General features: G+C 40.7%; 2 protein-coding genes across 3 annotated transcripts in view; one reads left to right on the forward strand and one right to left on the reverse strand.

The window, feature by feature from the left end:
- Positions 1 to 1,971: 1,971 nt before the first annotated feature.
- On the forward strand, positions 1,972 to 13,172 carry SLC24A5 (solute carrier family 24 member 5). The gene is made up of 9 exons (XM_032762844.2): positions 1,972 to 2,099; positions 2,999 to 3,178; positions 5,475 to 5,558; positions 5,663 to 5,766; positions 6,093 to 6,193; positions 7,493 to 7,776; positions 8,493 to 8,699; positions 12,330 to 12,431; positions 12,850 to 13,172. The coding sequence occupies exons 1-9, from the start codon at positions 1,973 to 1,975 to the stop codon at positions 13,170 to 13,172; spliced, it is 1,512 nt and encodes a 503-aa protein (XP_032618735.1). The 5' UTR covers position 1,972.
- Positions 13,173 to 13,217: 45 nt separating this feature from the next.
- The window catches only part of MYEF2 (myelin expression factor 2), a 30,066-nt gene continuing 22,266 nt past the window's right edge, over positions 13,218 to 21,017 (reverse strand). For both annotated transcript variants that reach the window (XM_032762831.2, XM_032762812.2), the window contains 4 exons: positions 20,592 to 20,663; positions 18,174 to 18,379; positions 18,042 to 18,093; positions 13,218 to 14,020 (listed from right to left, as the gene is read on the reverse strand). In XM_032762831.2, coding sequence (XP_032618722.1) covers positions 13,857 to 14,020; positions 18,042 to 18,093; positions 18,174 to 18,379; positions 20,592 to 20,663 — 494 coding nt within the window. In that variant the 3' untranslated portion in view covers positions 13,218 to 13,856. The remainder of the gene's footprint in view (positions 14,021 to 18,041; positions 18,094 to 18,173; positions 18,380 to 20,591; positions 20,664 to 21,017) is intronic.

Here is a 21,017-nt window from a genome sequence, read left to right on the forward strand (position 1 = left end):
TTATTGACCTACATAATTAGATCATTTAAACAGTGACTAGAAAGCGGTCCAGTTCCAGAAAGTCCTCCTCTGTTTGTCTCTAGTAAAAGTGCACCCATAGTGAAAAACAGGAATCAGAAAAATACGGATTTAAGTTTCCTTATAGATAAATCTATCTGGGCCAAGATGATTTCCATCTCCACCCCTTGTTTTCTCTCTTCATGTCAGAGAAACAGGAGAAACAGTGTAAAGCTTTTGCAAAATTTTCAGAAGTAGCTAGTAATTTTGGGTTCCCAGCTTGACACACCTTAGAGTGGCTGATTTTCAGAAGGCACTATACACCCACCCTTTAAAATGTCTCAGGTTACTGACCCAAACTCACAAGCCACTTTTGAAATCTTGTCCCTTATAACTTATACTATTCTGAGAGAGAACAATCACACTGTTTATAATATTGAGACAAAGAGGTGCTGGAGATTGACATACCTATTATGGCTGACTGAGCTGATTCAGAATATTTTTTTTTAATTGCCAGTCTCCACCTGTCCTAATGATGTTTTGTAGACACAATCTCTTTTATTATAAAAAGTAAAAAAATTCACCCTACCACACTTTTGCAGTGGAGTTACTAAACCCCTATTACATCTTATGCATACTATACAGTGGTCGATCATGCATTGGCTAAAACAACATGGGAATAAGAAACAGAACACTTAAAGGATTAGGATGCAATGAAGCAAAATAATGTTTTTCAATCTGCGGGAGAAATAAACCCAGATATCTAAATGTGAGTGAGCATTGGCCCTGCTCCTAAGAAAAGGCTACTTACAATATTGGCACTTTACAATGTCATTTCACATAATTGGACAGTAAACATTTATGGAAACTAAGTTTAGAAATTGATTTGATAAAAACCTAACTCAGCTTTTCCTTCAGAGTAGCCAGTGATAGTTTTGTGGGACCTATTAAAATACATGTTTAAGCAAGAAAGCTTTGTATTTAATCTTCAGTTACACACCTGACTTCAATGTTGAAAGGTCATCAGACAAAGGGATGGAAACAAGTTTGGGTTGCAGGCTCTGAAGCAGGGGCCTGTGTGCTTGGTCTCACTGTGACTCTTGCTGAATAATTCATCTGACGAATATGGAAGTCGTCTTCCCCCACAAACTTGGTATTGGCATCACCCCGCATGGGAACTCCGGTGCGACCCAATGGGACTAGCTGAGGCTGTACAGTGGTGCAAGGAAGACAGTCATATTGGTATAAGAGCAGCCTACATTAAATCTCCTTCCCATCCCAACATTTGCACAGTCTCAACAGCTTGCAGCAGCGCAACACAAGTGGTGGCCAACATGTCACATGCTTAGTCGACAGTTGCAGAAACTAAGGGCAGTTAATAATAATAGCTAAAGCCTTCAGTCTGCAATGGGATAGACCTTTGTCTGTGCCTGAACACAGGGGCCAGGACCCATAGCGAGACCCGGGCCTGCCCCAGAACTTCAGAGCTGTTTGGGTGCTGCACTTGGGCCTGGCACCCTTCAGTGGGCAGGCTAGGCCCAGCGCCTCTGGGGGCAATTCCTGGGCGAAGCAGGGGGAGGACGCCCTGCTATAGCTTGTGTCTACCCGTGGCAGTGGGAGCTCGGCTAAAGGGACTCCAGCCCGAGGCCTGGCTCGTTGCCGAACCCGGGGGAAGAGAGCAGCCACCCCGGGGGACTAGCGAGGGCCCGAAACTCAGCCCCACCTGCCAGCAGCACCCCAGCGTGGTGAGTCTCACGTTCGGCCCGGGGCATGCGGCCCGCGGTCCCGGCCGCCAGTAGAACTAGCCCAGCTCTGGCGGTATCGAGCCTGGGCTGCAGCAGGAGGCGAGCTCCACACCCGCCCCACCTGCTCGCGCCGGGGGAAGCTGCCAAAACCTCCCCCTCACATGATCCCGCCGGCCCCTAATCCCCTCCGCGCCTCCCCGGCCGCTCAGTGCGAGGCTGAGACCGGCGCGATGAAGGGAGGCTGGAGGAAGCGGGCAAGCGGCGGCCGGGCAGCTTCAGTCCTGCTGCTCCTGGGGGCTCTGGCCGCCTTTCAGCTGCCTCGCAAGGGCGCTGCCCAGCGACTCCGCAGGGACACAGGTAGGCTGGGGGCGCGGAGTGTCAGTCGGCTGCGTTCACACCTCGGGAGCGGCTCCGCTCCGAGCCTCCGCCCCGTGCGCCAAGGCGCGGGTGGGAAAAGCGCGGCAGCGGCTGGACCAGACATCGTATGGGCCGCTCGGTTTACTGAACCTTTTCAGCTAATCAGTCCGCGGTGCACACGGTGCCCAGGGGGAAGCGTTGGAAAAACCTCGGACCTGCCTTGTCTCCCCTTCCTTCGCTGGCTGTTTTCCTCCCCGCGGTCGGAAGGGAGCCGTTTATTTCTTTTGCCGGGATAACTCAAGCATGACCCATATATGATTGAAAAATGTCTCAATTTAAGCAAACCTTCTGTGGCCATACGGGGCACTCACCCGCTTTCTGCCTCTCTGGAGTCTTAACTGGAAGTCAAACAGAGTTGGACTGGAAACCTCGGGCTACCTTAACAATGGTTGCTCTAGAAAGAGGTGTGTGTCAAAGGCTCATTAGGCAAAGGGTTGGAAACAAGTTTGGGGTGCTGGCTTTCCTTAGTATAGGTTTACAGTGTTGTGAGCAGGTAGGGTGATCAGATAGCAAAGGTGAAAAATCGGGACAGGGGGTGAGGAGGATAACGGGAGCCTATCTAAGAAAAAGATTGGGACTGTCCCTGTAAAATCAAGACATTTGATCACCCTAAGTGCAGGAATGAAACGTTGACAATATCCCTATACCCTTATGTGTATTGCAACAGTTCTCCGTCTGGGGCTGCTAACAATTAAGAACAAATCATTTAAAATAGGTTCACATGTTTCACCTTGCCAGAATTCCATTGAAAACATCCTCAAAAGGTTTTTATTGGGGGGGGGGGGGAAAGAAGGACACTATTTGATAATATGCACAAGACTTTTGTATTCTCTTTTCAGAAAATAAAACACAATGCATCCCTCCTCCCTCAGCGGAATTTCCTGACGCATTTTTTACACAACAGGAGAGAGAAGATGGGGGGATCATTATCTATTTGATAATTATCCTTTACATGTTTATGGCTGTATCCATTGTGTGTGATGATTACTTCCTTCCTTCTCTAGAGATCATTAGTGAATGTAAGTTGTTTTTTAAGTCTTAGTAATCATTTCTGTAAAATTGAACCGCTAGTGGTAAGATTATCTTCTTGGTAGAGTTTCACAATATGAGTGCAACTTAGAAATAAGAGCAGAAAGTTCAACGCTCAAGATTTAGCTTGGTTGGAAAACAGCGTACAGGCAGAGTGGGCTTAAGGCTGGTAAACTACAGCAGTGTAGAAGATGGAATACTGACATCCAGGCTTAACACTAAAGAGAAAAATATTGTAAGTAAAATGATTAACTTCAAAGTGATTTAAAAAATGAAAGTACCAGATGTCCTAGACTAAGGCAGATAGCTTTTCCGAGGACACTGGTTCCTGTAGAAAAGTTTAACAAAACACACTAGTACCAATGGGATTCCTCTTGTATGCATCATGTTAATAAATTGGAGTGTTCAGAAAACAGCCACAGAATGATTAAAGGATTAGAAAACATTCCTTATAGTGAAAGACTCAAGAAATTCAAGGATCAGAGGGGGTAGCTCTATTAGTCTGGATCTGTAAAAGCAGCAAAGAATCCTGTGGCACCTTATAGACTAACAGACGTTTTGGAGCATGAGCTTTTGTGGGTGAATACCTCATGCATCTGACGAAGCGGGTATTCTCCCATAAAAGCTCATGCTCCAAAACGTCTGTTAGTTTATAAAGGTGCCACAGGATTCTTTGCTGTTTTTTCAAGAAATTCAATATATTTAGTTTTATCAAATAGATGGTTACGGGGTGATTTACTAACAATCCAAGTATCTACATAGGGAACAATAATTTATAATACAGTGCTCTTCAATGTAACAAGCAAAATGTAACAATATCTAAAGGCTGGAAGCTGAAACCAGACAAATTCAGACTCTAAATAAAGGCGTACATTGTAATAAAGTAATTAACCATTGGAACAATTTACCCAGGGCTGTAGGGGAATCTCCATCACTAGAAGTTTTTAAATCTAGATTGGATTTTTTTCAAAAAGGTTTGCTTTAGTTCAAGCAAGGAATTAATTCAGGGAGGTCCTAAGGCTAGTGTTAGGCAGGTCAGGCTAGATGATCGACACTCCCTGCTGACTTTGCCCTTCTGTCCTGCTGCATGTGGGATGATAACGTGCACACATTTGCTTTCTATCTAAAGTAGATATCTCCTAGCTAAGTGCCTATACTCTAAGATGCTGGGTGCACTAGCAATATCTTACTTAAAATCAGCTTAAGCAGTCATGGTGGTAGTGGTGTGGGGGGGGAACAAAGGTAAATTGTTGATGATTCTAACAAGTTAACACCTAATAAATAACCTTACCATTGTGTCCTTAGACTTTGGGAAATTGTCAGAACAGTGGTGCCCTCTTCTACCAAACATGCGTGCTAGTAGAAACAATGGGAGTTTTTCCATAAAAGCTAGTATAAACTTAGCCCTAAAGTTTCCTTCATCCCAATACAATGTGGTTTAAAACCAAAAACCGTTCATCTTTAAGACAGATAATGGCTGGGTAAAATGCCCAGTCTTGAGTGGGCTGGTAACTTCATGTTTTGTTATGCTTCAAGGGATCTTAAGCTGCTTAATTAAGGCCATGTCTACACTACCACTTACGTCAGCAAAATTTATGTCATTCAGGGATGTGAAACCACCCCCCACCTTCCCCAGAACGTAAGTTTCACTCGCATAACTGATAGTGTGCACAACACTATGTTGGCAGAATAGATGTGCCACAGTAAGCTTAATAGTGTAGACATGGCCTAAACCTTACACAATATATCCATGAAGCAAGTAGTACTATACCCATTTTACAAATGGATTCAGCAAGTAAGCAGGAACTAGTTGTCAGTTGTTTTATGCTTCACTGAGTTGCTGATGCTTGACTTGAGTGTATTTTCCTCACAATAGTCAAAACAAACAAGTAACATCTAGAACATCAATGAACTTGGATTTAAATCTGACTTTAAAGTTTTCAACCACAAATAAAGGTCCCAATCCTACAAGTTTATAAATCTTGTGCATTTAACTTAGAGCAAAAACTATTTCAACATTTAAACCTATACACCCATCTTTAGAAAAGTTTATATATGAAGTTCTTGATCAGTTGTCTTACTGACATTCAAACAAAGGTCTCCAAGCATCTGTGTTATAGCTTATTCTGTAACCAATAAATTAATTTTCTTCTGCTAAGAATGTTGATTTTGTGGTTCCCAATAATGTAAGGAGCTACCATAGTTTTTACACATTAGTTTTAAGTAGTGTGTGTAGACTAGAAGTGTAACTTTTGTTTAATAATAATTATTTTATTCCATCTTCAGCCCTTGGCCTCTCTCAGGATGTTGCTGGAGCAACTTTTATGGCAGCTGGTAGCTCTGCTCCTGAATTGGTCACAGCTTTTCTAGGTAAAACGAACAATTGTTTAACAATTCAGAATATATAATCACCCCTCCTCCCAGAAAAACTGAACAGCGGAAATTAACTATGTTGAACACTATTTTGCTTACAGGGGTATTTGTGACAAAGGGAGACATTGGAGTTAGCACCATACTTGGATCTGCAATCTATAACCTTCTTGGTATCTGTGCAGCTTGTGGGTTGTTATCTAGTGTGGTACGTAAAACACTGATCTAATTCACCTCTCTTTAGAGCTAAATGATGGTAACTTCTTATGGCTTACTGACAAAAGTCACAAAGCAAGTTTAGTATGATAATAGTTCAATTTATTACTCAGTAGCAAAAAAGCATGTAATCAATCAGAAGATAACTCCAGTAAGATTTTTTTTAAAAAAACCACTAATTACTTTTGAGTTACTACATTTAAATCATTTCCTAAGAACCGAGTTAGTCACGTATCAATACAGAAACATTAAGGCAGCATGTTCAGTATTGGGTAAAAGAACTACAACAGATTTGAAAAAGTAATTTGTGTCCTGCAGGTTTCGAGGCTGTCTTGTTGGCCACTGTTTAGAGACTGTTTCGCATATGCAATTAGTGCAGCAGCAGTCCTTGCAATGATATTTGACAACAGAATTTACTGGTAAGTGCACAATTTGCGTTAAGTTCATGTTGGCTGGAAATTAGTGTGTGTAAAAATTAATTTTGTCACTTTTTCATCAAGCATTAACCTCAAGTATCCCAATCTGAAGTTAATTGTATTATATATTGACAAATATGAATATCTTGTTGGCTTTAAGAATTGTATATTGAATTCAGTGTTCGTGAAGGCTGTTACATTAACCATACTGTGGATTCCTGCTTATAAATCTCAACTAGCATAGGCTTCCTTGCACTGCACTTCAGACCTGTTCTGGTGTCCCCTCCCTTGCACAACCATTAGTCTTCATAGTCTATTCCTTTGATAACCTCTTTTGTGCACCTGACTTGAGACAGTTGTCCACTATCAAATGGAAAGAGTAACTCATATGAACTCCTGAACTATCCAGTGGGTAACTATTTTCAGTCAATATTGACCTCGATTGGATTTGAACCTATGAGGAGAGGCTTTAGTCTTTAATTACCAATTTCCTGAACCATTCAGCCGCCGCTTTTCTTCTTTCCCACAGAAATTAGCCTGTAATATGCATGAGATCTGAATTTTTAGGTTTTTCTTTAACTGGGTAATGGAAGCACCTACTAACTGTCATTATTCCATGTTTATTAATTACATTGCACTCATTTGGGATTTTTATCTTCAAAGACAATTTAAATCCTCAACATTCTTGTAAGTGAAGTTTACAAATAGTGGGCTCAGTTCTAATATAAAGGGACAACACTACTTAAGTCAATGGGGTTGCACCCATTTGTACCAGAAGATATTTGGACTAGATTATCTTCTTTACAAATAAGTTCCTCTGTGTAGCCTTTAGCAAATTAGCTAAACCCAGGAGTAGAACTCTGAAGTTCCTGGCTTCTGAGGAGAACTCAGATCATGCCTTCTGTTGATTAACATAATACGATTCAATCTTGCAAATCTTTACTCATGAGTAGTTCTATAAGACTACAGAATACTATCACAGATGAGTGTTTGTGAGACTGGGGCTGTAATCTATTAATCAAATTGCTGTAAAATAAGGAGAAACATTAGATACCTTAATGGAGACTATACAGAACGTGACCCCTTGTAAATTAGAAATCTTTGATAATCTGCATTGAGGAAAAATATGTTTTTGTTTCCACTTATTTTCCTTCTGCTGCCAAAGCCAATTAATTATCTAATGAGTGGGCAGTCACTTAAGTATTACTAACCAAACTAGCTTTTTTTAAAATCAATTTCTTTAAAAATAACTGAAGATAAAAATGAGTTGGATTTTTATGTAAAATCCAATTTTTATTCTAGGTATGAAGGTGCTTCCCTGCTACTGCTTTATGGGTTATATATTCTGGTGCTGTGTTTTGATATTAAAATCAATCAATATATTATGAAGAAGTTTAGTCCCTGCTGTACTTGTTTTGCAAAAGCTATGGAAGAAAACACTGAACAGCAGCCATTAATTGGCTGGAAAGAAGAATGTGAACCACTAATTTGTCGACAATCAAGAACCGATAGTGGAATTTTTTATGATGACTCAGACTACTCCCAGCTTTCTATAAGTTTACATGGGCTTGATGAAATTTCTGAAGGTATTAATACAGCCTCTACCAGTCTACGTGTCTAATTATGGGAGTGGGGGTTGAGTAAGACTAATTTCAAATGGTTTAAACCAGGAAAGAACTCTAGTTGAGTTTAATACACTACTATTCTTTCTTGGAATCTGACCTTTAGCAAAATCAAAACACAGAGTTGGTTATATAAAGATATCCACTGGAAGAATGCCAAAGCAGTCATTCATTTCAGCCACAGCAGAACTATGAATGATGGGTAGAGTAACTTTCCTTGAGATTCTTTGAAGTGCATATTTGAAACTTCTCAATGGCTCAGCTGATAGGTCTTCCATTTGATATAACTGCCACCTACCCTAACTGTGTGATATTGGTATTCTGTGAAACACGCAATTTTATAGCCCCAAAAGATGTGCTATCTTTAAAAAAGAATTTAAAAAAGAAAGTAACAGCCTGATGTGACTAATCAGGTACCTATGGAAAAACTTCACTTATGGACCTAGTTACTCAGTAAGAAAGCACCAAACAAACCTATTACAAAGCTCAGGTTACTCAAGTAAGCAAAATAACTCAAGGGGCTTTTCCTAGTGATGAAAGAAAGGGAAAACTTGTTTGAGACTATTTTTGTATGCTTTTGCCCATCATTCTTACAAGTAGAGTCAGGTTATCAGATTATACACCAACATAGCCTCATTACAGGGATAGTTTAAAATGGTTTACCTTTTAATCTCCAACAGATCCTCCAAGTGTTTTCACCATCCCTGAAGCAGATTTAAAAAGAATTCTCTGGGTGTTATCTCTTCCTATTATTACACTACTCTATTTGACCACACCAGACTGCAGAAGACAGTTTTGGAAAAACTGGTTCATGGTGACGTTTTTCTTGTCAGCTGTGTGGATTTCTGCATTTACATATGTTCTTGTATGGATGGTAACAACAGTGGGTATGTACTTGCTGCTATATCATGTCAACTGACTCAATCACTGAGGAATGAATGATTTTTCCCCATCTAGTTTCCTTTTCCACAACTGGGGAGGGTTAGATCTTAATTCTGTACTCTTTTGAAAAAGCTTAGCCTCAGATTGCATGTTCATAGCTCAAGTTCCTCTTCCACCCACTGCCCAAAAAAAGTAGTTGAAAAGGGTTACTTCAGAACTACCTAAAGACTGTATTGAGAAGTTTTCATAGTTAACTTTCTTTCTCCATCTTGTATTTCCCTAGAAGAATATATTTTGGAAATTGAGCTTGGCTGTACCATTGTGCTCTACCATCAGACCTTCCCAATCTAGGTGATGAGCATCTGCTCATGTGGCGATGTAACAATGAATGCATTTGAGAAAAATATTTACAACTTCATTACTCAAGTTGTTCAGAAAATTATGGGATTTGTTCTACCTAACATTAAGATCTTAAACAGCTTTACAGGTATAGCATTATTTTAAACTGATTTACGAAGCAGGTATCAAAATTACCAAATTTATCTGCCAAGACAGGAGATAAAGGTTCAGTTGCTCTTATACAAGAGCAGTTATCACTCAACTTTACACATTATTTCCTTGCAAGCATCAATTAGGTGAAGATCAACAATGGTCATTTAAAGAAATGAACTGATTTTAGTACTTTTAGTGACAAGTAAAGGGTTTTAATAAGTTTGCTTTTTTGCTGCTCTGATGGGGTGCTTTGAATTGTGTGTTTGTTAGTATGAAAGTCATTTAAACCTTTAAAATCACATGTGTCTAGCAAACTCAGGGAAAACTAGAGTACTTTCTGGCAGTCTCAGGAACTCATATCTTAAGTGAAGGGGCAGAAGTGTTAAGTCTCTAATGAAGTCATCCTGTCTCTTCAGTGTTTTAGCAACTGGAGTTAAATAGGTGTAAAAGCAAAACACTGTTTCTGAATGCTGACTAAACTGTTTCCCCCTTTCAATTGCTCAACTTTCAGTCACATGGCATAACTTGACTAGTTCTCCAGTCACAGCTTTCAGGGAAGACATGAAATTTCAGATTTTAAGAACAAGCTGAAAACTGACAAGCCTTTCAAGCTTTACATCTCAAAAAGCAAGGATGGGGGGGGAGGGAGGGGGGGAGAGGAGAAGAGGGTACAACCCTAGCACTTCTCCTTTGTAGCTCACTTTAAGTTTACCTATGTAGTCTACTAATTCACCTCTAAATTTGTTTTTAATTAATTCTAATTGAATGTCTTACATAAGGAAAAACAATCCTGCCAACAGAGGCTTGTTTAATTTTGGTTGCATCGAACTACACAACTAGCTGTCAAGTGGTCTAGTGTACTGATGGCGGTAGTTGAGCCCCTACTACATTCATTCATTGATTATAAAACACATCCTTCTCATAACTAGGTAAAAGCAGGTAAGTTAGTGTAGTGAGCTAGGAATCTTTGACAATCTTTCCCATATTGCGGGCGAGAGGGATTGGTGATCTGCTAGTTAGAGCCATGACAATGTGAAAGTGGGTATGCCAAAGTTTCAAACAGGGTGAGTGCTGGTCTACTTTGAAAAATGATTAAAAGTGCTATTGGGAGATGGTCTGTCTCTCACAGACTTCAAACTATGTTTGTTCTGTCTAGAATATAAAGCTTTGATAGCCCTGCATAGTCAACCTGGGTTCTTTTCTTTTCATAAATCAGTTTTTGTAAAAGTTAATGCACTAACACCTATCCTGCCCCTGGACTTCATAGGGTTTGTACAAGTTTAACATACTGGAACTTAATTCTGGTGCATATGAAGAATAGAATCTAGCAACAACAACAACTGATAAATTCATGGAGGATAGGTTTATCAACAGCTATTAGCAAGGATGGGCAGGGAAGGTGTCCCTAGCCTGTTTGCCAGAAGCTGGGAATAGGCGACGGGATGGATCACTTGATTACCTATTCTGTTCATTCCCTCTGGGGCACCTAGTATTGGCCACTATCGGAAGACAGGATGCTGGGCTAGATGGACCTTTGGTCTGACCCAGTATGGCCGTTCTTATGTTCACATTCTCTGTTAGTACGTTAGTCCCATCTTTACATAATCACTTACGAGGCTAGATCTGCACTTTAACTATGAAGCTGATAAAACTATGTAACAAGGAAAGATCAGACTCACTTCCATTTAGGTTCCAATCTTACCTTCTAAGGCTAGAAGCTAGCACTCTGTGCCATAGGCTAAAAGATTCATGCTTCAGCTCTCCCTTGTCATAGCCATTACTTTTTAGCCTTCTTGGTTTACAAGCTCTCTTCCTACACTGAGGCCTTAATCTAGGGAGGGAGGGTTTGGACCATTACAAATTCCAGATCAGAATCAATCACTTTCAATCCCTTCCAACAGAGAAGCGCAGTTTTAGATTCCCTATTTTTAAATTTTGCCTTTAACTGACCTAATCTGGTATCTGACATGCAACTACAGTGCACCTAAATTCACAGACAATCCACTGCACAATTTAGTCTAACAAAACCGCTTATTACTGTTTGTCAAAACCCTTACTATTATGGATGAAAAGCCCACAACAAAAACATTTACAGGTGGACAATACACTTTTCAGTAAAGTGAATTAAATTATCCATTAAAAAAAAGTTTAAACAGAGATCAAATCCTTCAAACTTTCTCCCAAGTTTTATGAATACTGCATTAGGAGAAACAAATGGAGATATCTGCTTGACAGTAAAATCAAAACTAAAGGCTGCTCAAGATTAGCCCCAAAAGATAGAACTGCTTAACTTGGATTCAAATCTATCTTTAAATTTTAGTTAAGCAACTGAAGCACAAAGATGAAGAGTAGGAGTTAATCCATTTTCAAATTATTAACGGCTGCTTTCAAGGAAGAAAGTAGTGTACTGCTACTGAAGTTAAAGTGAGAAAACTAGTATTTACCTGTGGGAAACACAGGCTTCTAAATAAGAAGTGTTGCAATTATATTTACTTAGCATTTTGCTATGTATGACTACTAAGACTTGGAAAGTTGCATTTTTTGATGGAAGTGAAGTTTCACAGCAATTAATTTGGACAGTACAGTACAGTAGTAAGGACTACTTAAAGTCTTTTCATATGGTCTCCCCAGGGAGTTCATGTGCTTTTTTCAAGAGTGAATGATTAAAGGGGTTACTGCTTCATGTGACTTCCAGAACTCATGTGATAAAATGCCCAAAGAACACAAAGGATTAGTCTATTTTCAGCAGTGCAAATACATGTCACAATTGTCAGAAATCTCTAACTTTTACTGTATCTGCAAGAAGTCAGTAATAGCCTCCTACCTCTAGCTGAGTGGGCATATTTATCTTCAAACTGAAAACAAATTCCACATCATGTTACTGACAGTGGTTATTTATTAATGAAACAAACACCTAACTAGTAAAAAAGTTAAAACAAAATCAGTGTCAAGCCTGTAAGATTTCAGTAAATAAAGTTAAGCTATCCTGAATTCTTACTGGCTTGCATGGATTCCTTTTGGAATTAGCATACAAATACCAATCCTTTCTTTCTCTGGTAAAAACAGATATGTAGCAGTTTCCTCTGACCAGACTTCACCTATGAAATGTGTTGCTACTCAATATCCTTATTTATCCACTACAGGTGACACGCTGGCAATTCCAGAGACAGTAATGGGTCTTACATTACTAGCAGCAGGGACAAGCATACCTGATACAGTTGCAAGTGTACTGGTGGCTAGGAAAGGTAAGAATTTCAGCATTCATGCTCACTCCATTAAGAACTTGTTTTAGGAGCTAGGGCAGAGAGGTCTCACAGATATTTCACTATATCTGAAAGGTTCACAGAGCAAGTAATAAAGCTGCTACTGTTTGAGTGTCTAAAACAAAATTCATTAGTATTAAATACTGAAGTTCACCTAAAGTCAATTGTAGCTTAGCCTTCTAAAATTTAAAGTTAAAAATATATATATCAAACATTTTAGGAGAAGTGTGATTGCTGTTGGACAAGAATGACTACTATAAAACTGCAAGTTTGTGTTCCAACACGACTGATTTTAGCCCAGTGGTATATAGCTTACTTTATCAAGTGATCTCATAGATGCTCATAGTTTAAGAAGATGCTTAGAACACTTGGTGGTTTTTGTGTTTTTTTTTTTTTGCAGGAAAAGGAGATATGGCTATGTCTAACATTGTAGGATCCAATGTATTCGATATGCTGTGTTTGGGATTACCTTGGTTTATAAAAACTGCCTTCATAGATACATCAGCACCCGTGGAAGTGAATAGCAGTGGTTTGACTTACACAGCGGTTTCCCTTATTTGTTCCATTATTTTTATTTTTCTGGCAGTTCACCTGAATGGTTGGAAGTTAGATAAAAAACTGGGAGCAATCTGTCTAGTAATGTACTTAGCATTTGTTATAGTGTCAATTTTATATGAACTTGGGATCATAGGGAACAATCCTGTAAAGGTCTGTGGTGGCTAGTTTTAGCCAGTGACTGTACTGAGGAAGACACAAAACAATGAGAGAGATCAATTTCTTCATTTAGTCAAATAAAAAAATCCAAAACTCCCTTTGGGCTCTAAAACTTATTTACAGAAGTTCTAAATCATGGCATAAAAGTAATCTTAAAAATAAAACAACATCACAGCCTAATTGGAGCCCTTTCTTTTAGAGTCAAGAATTACAGTGTGACTACAATGCATATATAAAACCAAAATTCTGGAAGGGACATCTAATTTTTTACATTACAATGTTGATACGAGCTTGGGGAAATCTGAAACACTAAACAAATCCCACTATGCAATCTTGAGAACAGAGAAAATGGCTTATTTTATTAAAAACAGTATAACCATTCATTTAAACTGAATGACTAGAGACACTTGGCCTAATTTTCCAGAGGTGCCAAGCATCCACAGCTTCCACTGTCTTTAAGCGGACTGCAGGTGTTCAGTACCTCTGAAAATCAGGCAAACTGTCCTTAAAAACCAAACATAGTAAGATTTAGTTAACAAGAATCACAGTATATTAAACACTATACTGTTAAAGGCTGGTGGGATTTAAAAGTTTGTTTTTACTGCTTTTGTAAGCATACAATGTTACTAAAAATGACTTACTAGGATATAGAAGCTAAACAGACATAGGAATGTTCCTGAACACAGTTTTAAATTATGCATTGCGATCCAAGCGTACATCAATTTCTCTGCCATTGATTTTTATGCCATTCATTATTCTACAGGCTTTTTCAGCAGATTCTGGTGAGTCAAACCTGACTGTTCCACAGCCTTTTGATTTTCCATTCTCCATTTTTATTTCAGCAAACATTACATGACCTGAATAAATAAGTTAAACAGCAGTTACTATAAAGGCTACATTGCACTACCAAGTTAGAGATCCAATGGCAGATTGAGATAGAAAGGCATTAAAAAAGATTTTAGGAGGCATCTAAGCTTAGATGTTAAAATACAATTTAAAAACATGCTACCATCAAATGAGCTAACCAAGTGTAAGGCTTGCATCCATCTTACAGCAGATTGAATCTTTGGGTCAATCTGAGGTGTTAATTACATTTTTATTTAAAAAAAAAAAAACTGTTAAAACAAGGAGTTGCTATTCCAATACATTCAGGTAGCGTTTACTTATTGAAAGGAAACGTAAGTGTCAATAGAGCAGACAAGAATCAGAGTATGAAAACTCCCTGGTCTACGCAAATAGCAACAGTCCTTGTCTCATACCAGTATAGAATTAAACATGCCTTTGCTTGAATTAATTGAGCTCAGTTGCACAAACAGAAGAATCCTATTAGAATAAGACCAGTTTTGAGGCCCTTTCAGCCACAATTTGAGCTATCAGGCAGTTTAAAGATGCTAGCAATCACATGGTGATTACTTAAGAGGTGCATGTTACAGTAAAACAATCATAGTACAGATCAAATGGAGTGGAAGTTCTGTTACTGGAGTGATTACTGAAACAACAATTAGATGACTTTTCACAGATGGACATTCCTTTATCCTCAATACACTCCTTTAGAAGACGTAAGATTTCAAAAAGCACTCAAGACAGAAAACTAGTCATTAACTGGGTGTTTTAAGAAAGACATTTCATAATGAGCTATCCTTTTAGCTACACTACGCTAATACAGTCAAACCTCACAATAACGCGTCCCACCATAACGTGAAATCGCATATAATGTAATCGTAAGTTGGCTCCCCTTTAAGGCCTAATACCAGTGGTCCCCAATGCCATGGCACCCGCCGGGACATTGATGTGCCCCCGCTTAGTGCCCAGCAGGGGAGAGAAGCTACGGCCCCACGCCTGCCAGGGACAGAGAGCTCCAGGGCTGCGGGTGCCGGTGCTCTCTGTTCCCAGCAGGCGCGAGCCACAGCTCCTCTTGAAGCCAGAGAGGAGCCGCGGCCCCGTGCCTGCCGGGGACAGAGAGCCCCTGCGTCCACAGCCTCGGAGTTCTCTGTCCCCGGCAGGCACAGGGCCACGGCTTCTCTCCCCTGCTGGGCAGTGGGTGGCGTACATCAATGCACCGTGTTGGGGACCACTGACTTAAACTGACCGGCTTGAAACCCCGCTATACCACAACCCCGCATTTATTGCAATGGAATTTTCTGAACCCCAAACATCGCGTTATAACGGGGTTTCACTGTACAGCCAAGCCCCCAGAAGTAGGCAAGCCTCTCTAAAATGTAGGCCTCATTTTTAAGAGACTCATAAGACTGACTTTTCACAGAAAGGTGAAATATTTAGAGACATTCTTTGTAGTCCCTTAATGATATTTGCATGATGTACAGATTTTTCTGATTTGTACTAATCATTCTTTTCTTAAAATCATTCAACAATTACTACATTAGCTGCTGTGAAGATTGTCAAAGAAAAGCAGAGCATTTCTAGGGCTCATCTAGTTAAACCTGAACAGAAATTGCATTGTTTGGAAACAGGGATTCTGTGGGCACAGGCTAAAATGCTTTTCAGTATAGCTTATTTCTGTAAATTTATAGATAAAAACTATTCTGGTAAAAGCACCTTTGTAACTGTATAACTGCATCTACACTACCAGTATTATTGGTTTAGAAACTGATATAGCTAAACCAGTACAAAAAACTGTATTTGGACAACCTTTAAACAGAGATTCTGTTTTCATATTTCTCCTTAGTTCCCCTCCCTACTTCTCCTTTATACTAATACCTGCAGAATGGCTTGTAAAGATTTTTCCACATTTTAATTCCACATTCTTCTAATGTTCACAAAATTCTTTTAAGACACAACATTATCAAGGTTACACATGAAAAGAAGGCAGCTATTAAGATTAGCTCAAATGCAAAAAATGGTTACTACTGTTTGAGGCAGGAACCATCTTTTGTTGTGTTTGTACAATGCCAAATACAATGGAGCTCTTATCCATAACTATGGGTTCTAGGCACAATAGTAAAACTTGAAGATAGCCAAGAGGAAGAACGTTTAGGTACAAAAATAGCCGCAAGAGACTGGAAAATAGTTTACTATCTTATGCACTCCTGCCAAGTAGCATAAACACCGGGACGAAAAAAAACCCACACACCCCCTATAGCAGCAAGTCTCAAAATCTGGGTCAACTGACTCAGGCTTGCACTACAGGGCTAAAAACAGCAGTGTAGATGTTCCCACTCAAGCTAGACCCCAGACCCTGAGGTTCCCATACCTCTCCCAGGATTCAGGACTCAAGCAGAAGTGTCTGCTCTGCTATTTTTAGCCCTGTAGTGCCAGCCCAAGTCAGTTGACCTGGGCTCTGAAATTCACTGCCGCAGGTTTTTCGTGTTGTTTTTTGCTGTGTTGATGTACCCATAACATCCCAGCAATGAACATCTTTGCATTGTCAAAAGCAGGAATACCTGCAACCATGGGAGGCAAGTTTGTAGAAATTTTGGTGGTGCCCAGAACCCGCCCCCCCCTCTGCCCCCCCCAACTCCGCCTCCACCTGCCTAAGGCTCTGGGCGGGGTTTCAGGGGGAAGGTCTGGGGTGCAGGTCCTGGGCTGGGGATTAGGATGCAGGAGGGGTGCAGGCTTTGGGAAGGACTTTCAGTGCTGGGTGCAGGCTCTGGGCTTAGGTCAGGGGGTGGGTGTGCAAGAGGGGGTGAGGGGTGTAGGCTTTGGGATGGAGTTTGGGTGCAGGCTCGGCTGGGGGTGGGGGTGCACGCTGGGGCAGAGGATCAGGCTGCAGGGGAATGAGGGTTGGGGCTGAGGATGAGGAGTTCATGATGTTGGGGGGCGCAGAGCTGGGGCAGAGGCTCAGGGTGCGGGGGGATGAGGGCTCTGGCTGGGGATAAGGATTAAGGTGCAAGGGGATGAGGGCTCTGGCTGGGGATGAGGGGTTCATGCTGTGGGCGGGCTCAGGGCTGGGGCAGAGGATGAGGGTTTGGGGCGTTGGAGAGGCTCAGGGCTAGGGCAGAAGAGCAGGGTAAGGGCAGCCTGCCTTCCCATTAGCATACAGCAGTTCTGCTGGAGCCAATCTGAGAGCAGGCAAGGACGCGGCGGAGGGGGGACGCAGGAGGAGGGGTGGAAGGCGGAGGCCGGGACCCGCTCCAGGAAGGGATGCAGCGGGGGCTGGGGCCCGGGCCCGATCCAGGCAGGGCTAGGGGAGAGACCCAGCTCCAAATATTGCTGGAGCCTGGGCCCCTCGAGCCCATATAACTCGCCGCCTATGCCTGCAACTTCATTTGCTTGAACAAAACCTATGTACATTTGCTATCAAGTTTATAGAGCACAAATGTTTGACTGTCTATTCAACATCTCAGCATAGCACTCCCATCTGATAATTATTTTCTTCCTCCCCTCTCCCCCCACAAAGTAAAAAAAGTCAATTAGGTTCTGAGTTCAGAAAGTGAGTTTTCAAAGAGGAGAAACAAGTTGTTTGTTCTTACATCTAAGCCCCATGATTCATGCATTTTTAGCAATAGGGCCATAAAGGCTTTCTGAATTACCTGCATAAATCAATGCTATGTTGAATATCCACAGCAACCCTGCATGTCTTCCATACACAAAGCCAAACAATATAGCAAGAATGCTTTTATTCCTTTTAATAAGCCACAGCCCTCAGATAATACACAGACCAGGCCCATCTAGCTGAACAAAAACAATCTGCCTCCAGCTGTAAGACACGTCTAAAGTCGCACGGGTAAATTTAGTGCAGTAATTTTCCTAGAAATTAAAGTATGTGTGCAGGATAAGGCTGGCCAGACTACTCTTCAGGCTATTTAACATTTTGTCTAGGCAATAGCTACATCCCACTGTCCCTGTGGACTGAACATTTGTTAAGCTCTTACTTTATGGCTTATGCAGGACAACATTTGCAACCTTCCATATACTTACCACATTGACTGAATTTCTCTTTTAGCTTCTGCCAGGTCAAGTCAAATGGAAGCTAGAATGAAAACAGGTATTAATAATATATACAGACATTGAGTGGAAAAAATAGGTGGCTGTTTGAATTCACATGCTTACATTTCTGACAAATATCTGGTTGCCTTTAGAACCTCTCTCTCTCACACCACTTCCCATAGGGCCAGCCACAAATCCTCGATCCATATCAATGTTCCTGTCAAGGCCAGCTCCCATAGCTGGTCCCATTCGATCAAAACTGGAGCTCATTCGATCCATCCCCATCCCCATTCCTCCAGTCACACTATTCATACCACCCATTCCACCACCTAGGCAGAGAGAGGAAGAAAAGATGTTCAGGAAATAAAAATAAGTTTACTTCACGATATTAAATTAAATGCAAGTTATAGCTGTATTGTAAGTGAACTTAACTAATTAGTATCAGAGGGGTAGCCATGTTAGTCTGGATCTGTAAAAGCGACAGAGTGTCCTGTGGCACCTTATAGACTAACAGACATATTGGAGCACGTACATGCATCCAACGAAATGAGTATTCACCCACGAAAGCTCATGCTCCAGTACATCTGTTAGTCTACAAGGTGCCACAGGACATTTTGCTGCTTTAACTAATTAGATCTCTTATGTAAGGAAAATGCAATCATTTTAGGTAAGAAAACTGGTCTAGTACAGAGCATAATGAAATCTATCGTATTTCATATAAGCTCCTAGCAGATTCAAGTATTAGCATGTTAGCCTGATCACAGTTATTACATTCTTTGCAAGTTACTAAAATTGATGTTTTTATTTGAACATTTCTGAATTATCAAAATATCAGTACTGTACAATAAGATACCAAGTAGCAGATACAGAAGTGTTGATGGACTAGTACTGTATCTATTAAAAAAACATTCCAATGAGTATCACCACAAACCTCACAGGAACTGAAAGTTCAATGATTTTCAAATTTCACTAAGTCATACAGTGGACCAAAAAAATTAAATGAAAATTTTGTAGACATTTTAGAATATGGATAATTCGAGCATTATAATCCAGGAAGGCAAAATAAAAATACATCAGTTTTCCTGAATGCAGATACACAAACTTTTACCTACCTGATGGCATCATCTTCTAAAGGAAGGGTTCTTTGGATATAACGCTGGATTGACATTAATAGCCACTACGTGTTATCAGAAGCATGGACTTTCCAACATTAAATGCTATTTTAAAGCACATTAGTTTGTGTCACGCATGCAAAACTACCGGCACTCAGATAAATATCCTATTGAATATTTTATGAATCTACAGTTAAAATTCAGGTAAGGCAGGAGCTTCAACTTCATCCACATCTTGAGTATCAAGGAGGTGGATTTCCTAATGTGCCACTCAAAATAGCCAATGGCAAGGCATTACTGTCTTTCAACTATCCCAATGTGAAGGTGTCATGCCTACTGACTATGAATGTTGCCTTTACACAAAAAGTTAACCGAATTATCTGAAATTCTAGACCACAGATGATAGTTTCTAGCATGCTGTACTTAGTGCAAAAATTACAGTATTGAAAAATCAGAGCTGTTTGTAGGATTCCTACAAATAACTCACCCTACCTTTCTTCTAGCAAAAAGTTTACCAGAATGCTGCTCCTTTTGCAAAAATAATTAGCATACTAAGACATTTGACAAATTCCAACACCAGATTAAAAGTTAGAAAGGATGTAGTGAATGAGGAGGAAACTCAGTGTTTATATATAACTAGGGCCCTACTAAATTCTTGGTCCATTTTGGTAAGTTTCACAGCCAGAGGGTTTTTTTAATTGGTCAATTTCACGTTTTCAGATGTTTGCATCTGGAATTTCAATGTGTTGTAATTTTGGGAGCCCCCAATCCAAAAAGGCATGGGGGGGGGGGTATAAGACAAAGCTGGGGGGAGGGGGGGGAGGGTTAAGGTCGCAGAATTGCCATAGAGTTTCCTGCAGCCAGGGGCGGTTCCTGGAGGTGGGTCTGATCTCTCCCGTAATGCTGGGAATGCCCCAGCCGGAGGCTCCTAGCTGCTAGTCAGGGCCAGGCTGTGGAGGGACAGGATTTTCTCTTCCACTGCATGGCCAGGGGGAGGAGAGATATCAGACCCACCTCTGGGTACCCCACAGATAGGTCTGATCTCCCCTCAGAGTGGTCATGCAGGGGAAGACGAAGCCCCATCCCTCCCCAGCCCAGCAGACCAGCAGCTGGACATCAGTGAACAGTAGGAGCCTCCAGTTGGGGTGCTCTCAGCCCTGCTCCTCCCCTCCAATAGCTAGATTTCACTGGGGGGGAGGCCTGATTTCACAGTCCCTCAATTTAGTAGGGCCCTATATATATGGAAAGCATCTCCAGCAAAAGAGCTCCTCCAAAAACAATTAGAATTACAATCACAACCTGGGACTGATACACGAATATTTTCCTGCCACTGAAAAGTATTGCACTAGAACCAGTTAATTATTTTCAAAAATCTTCTGCTACATCTATATATTGATCATTTACATTCTGTTGAAACCAATCAACCTACTCATTCCAGATCCTACTGGGCCCATGCTAGAAGCACCCATTCCTCCTGCAAAACCACCAACCATTGCACCACCTAAACAAGGATAGAAAAAAAGTCAAGTTAACAAAGCCAGACATATTAGCAAGTACACTAGTTAACATTTAAAACTACACAAGATATTCTTAGGATTCTTCTCTATGGACTGGTTTCACTTGTGTAGATCTAGATGGGTTGGTAGTTCATTATGCAAGCTGGGCGGGAAGCCTCTAACCAGTGACTTTGATGGCCCCTAGTCCTGAGCTCTTTTTACAGTTTTTAAGATGCTTTCCAAAGCCTCTTTCTAGGAAAAAAATTCTTTTGTACAGACAAATTGCCATTAGGCAAGCTATATGGAATAAAGAAAAATGATCCTGCAAGAACACCAAAGTAAGGCTAACAGGACTACCT

Source organism: Chelonoidis abingdonii, chromosome 9 (genome assembly GCF_003597395.2).
Source record: "Chelonoidis abingdonii isolate Lonesome George chromosome 9, CheloAbing_2.0, whole genome shotgun sequence".
Lineage (NCBI taxonomy): Eukaryota > Metazoa > Chordata > Testudines > Testudinidae > Chelonoidis > Chelonoidis abingdonii.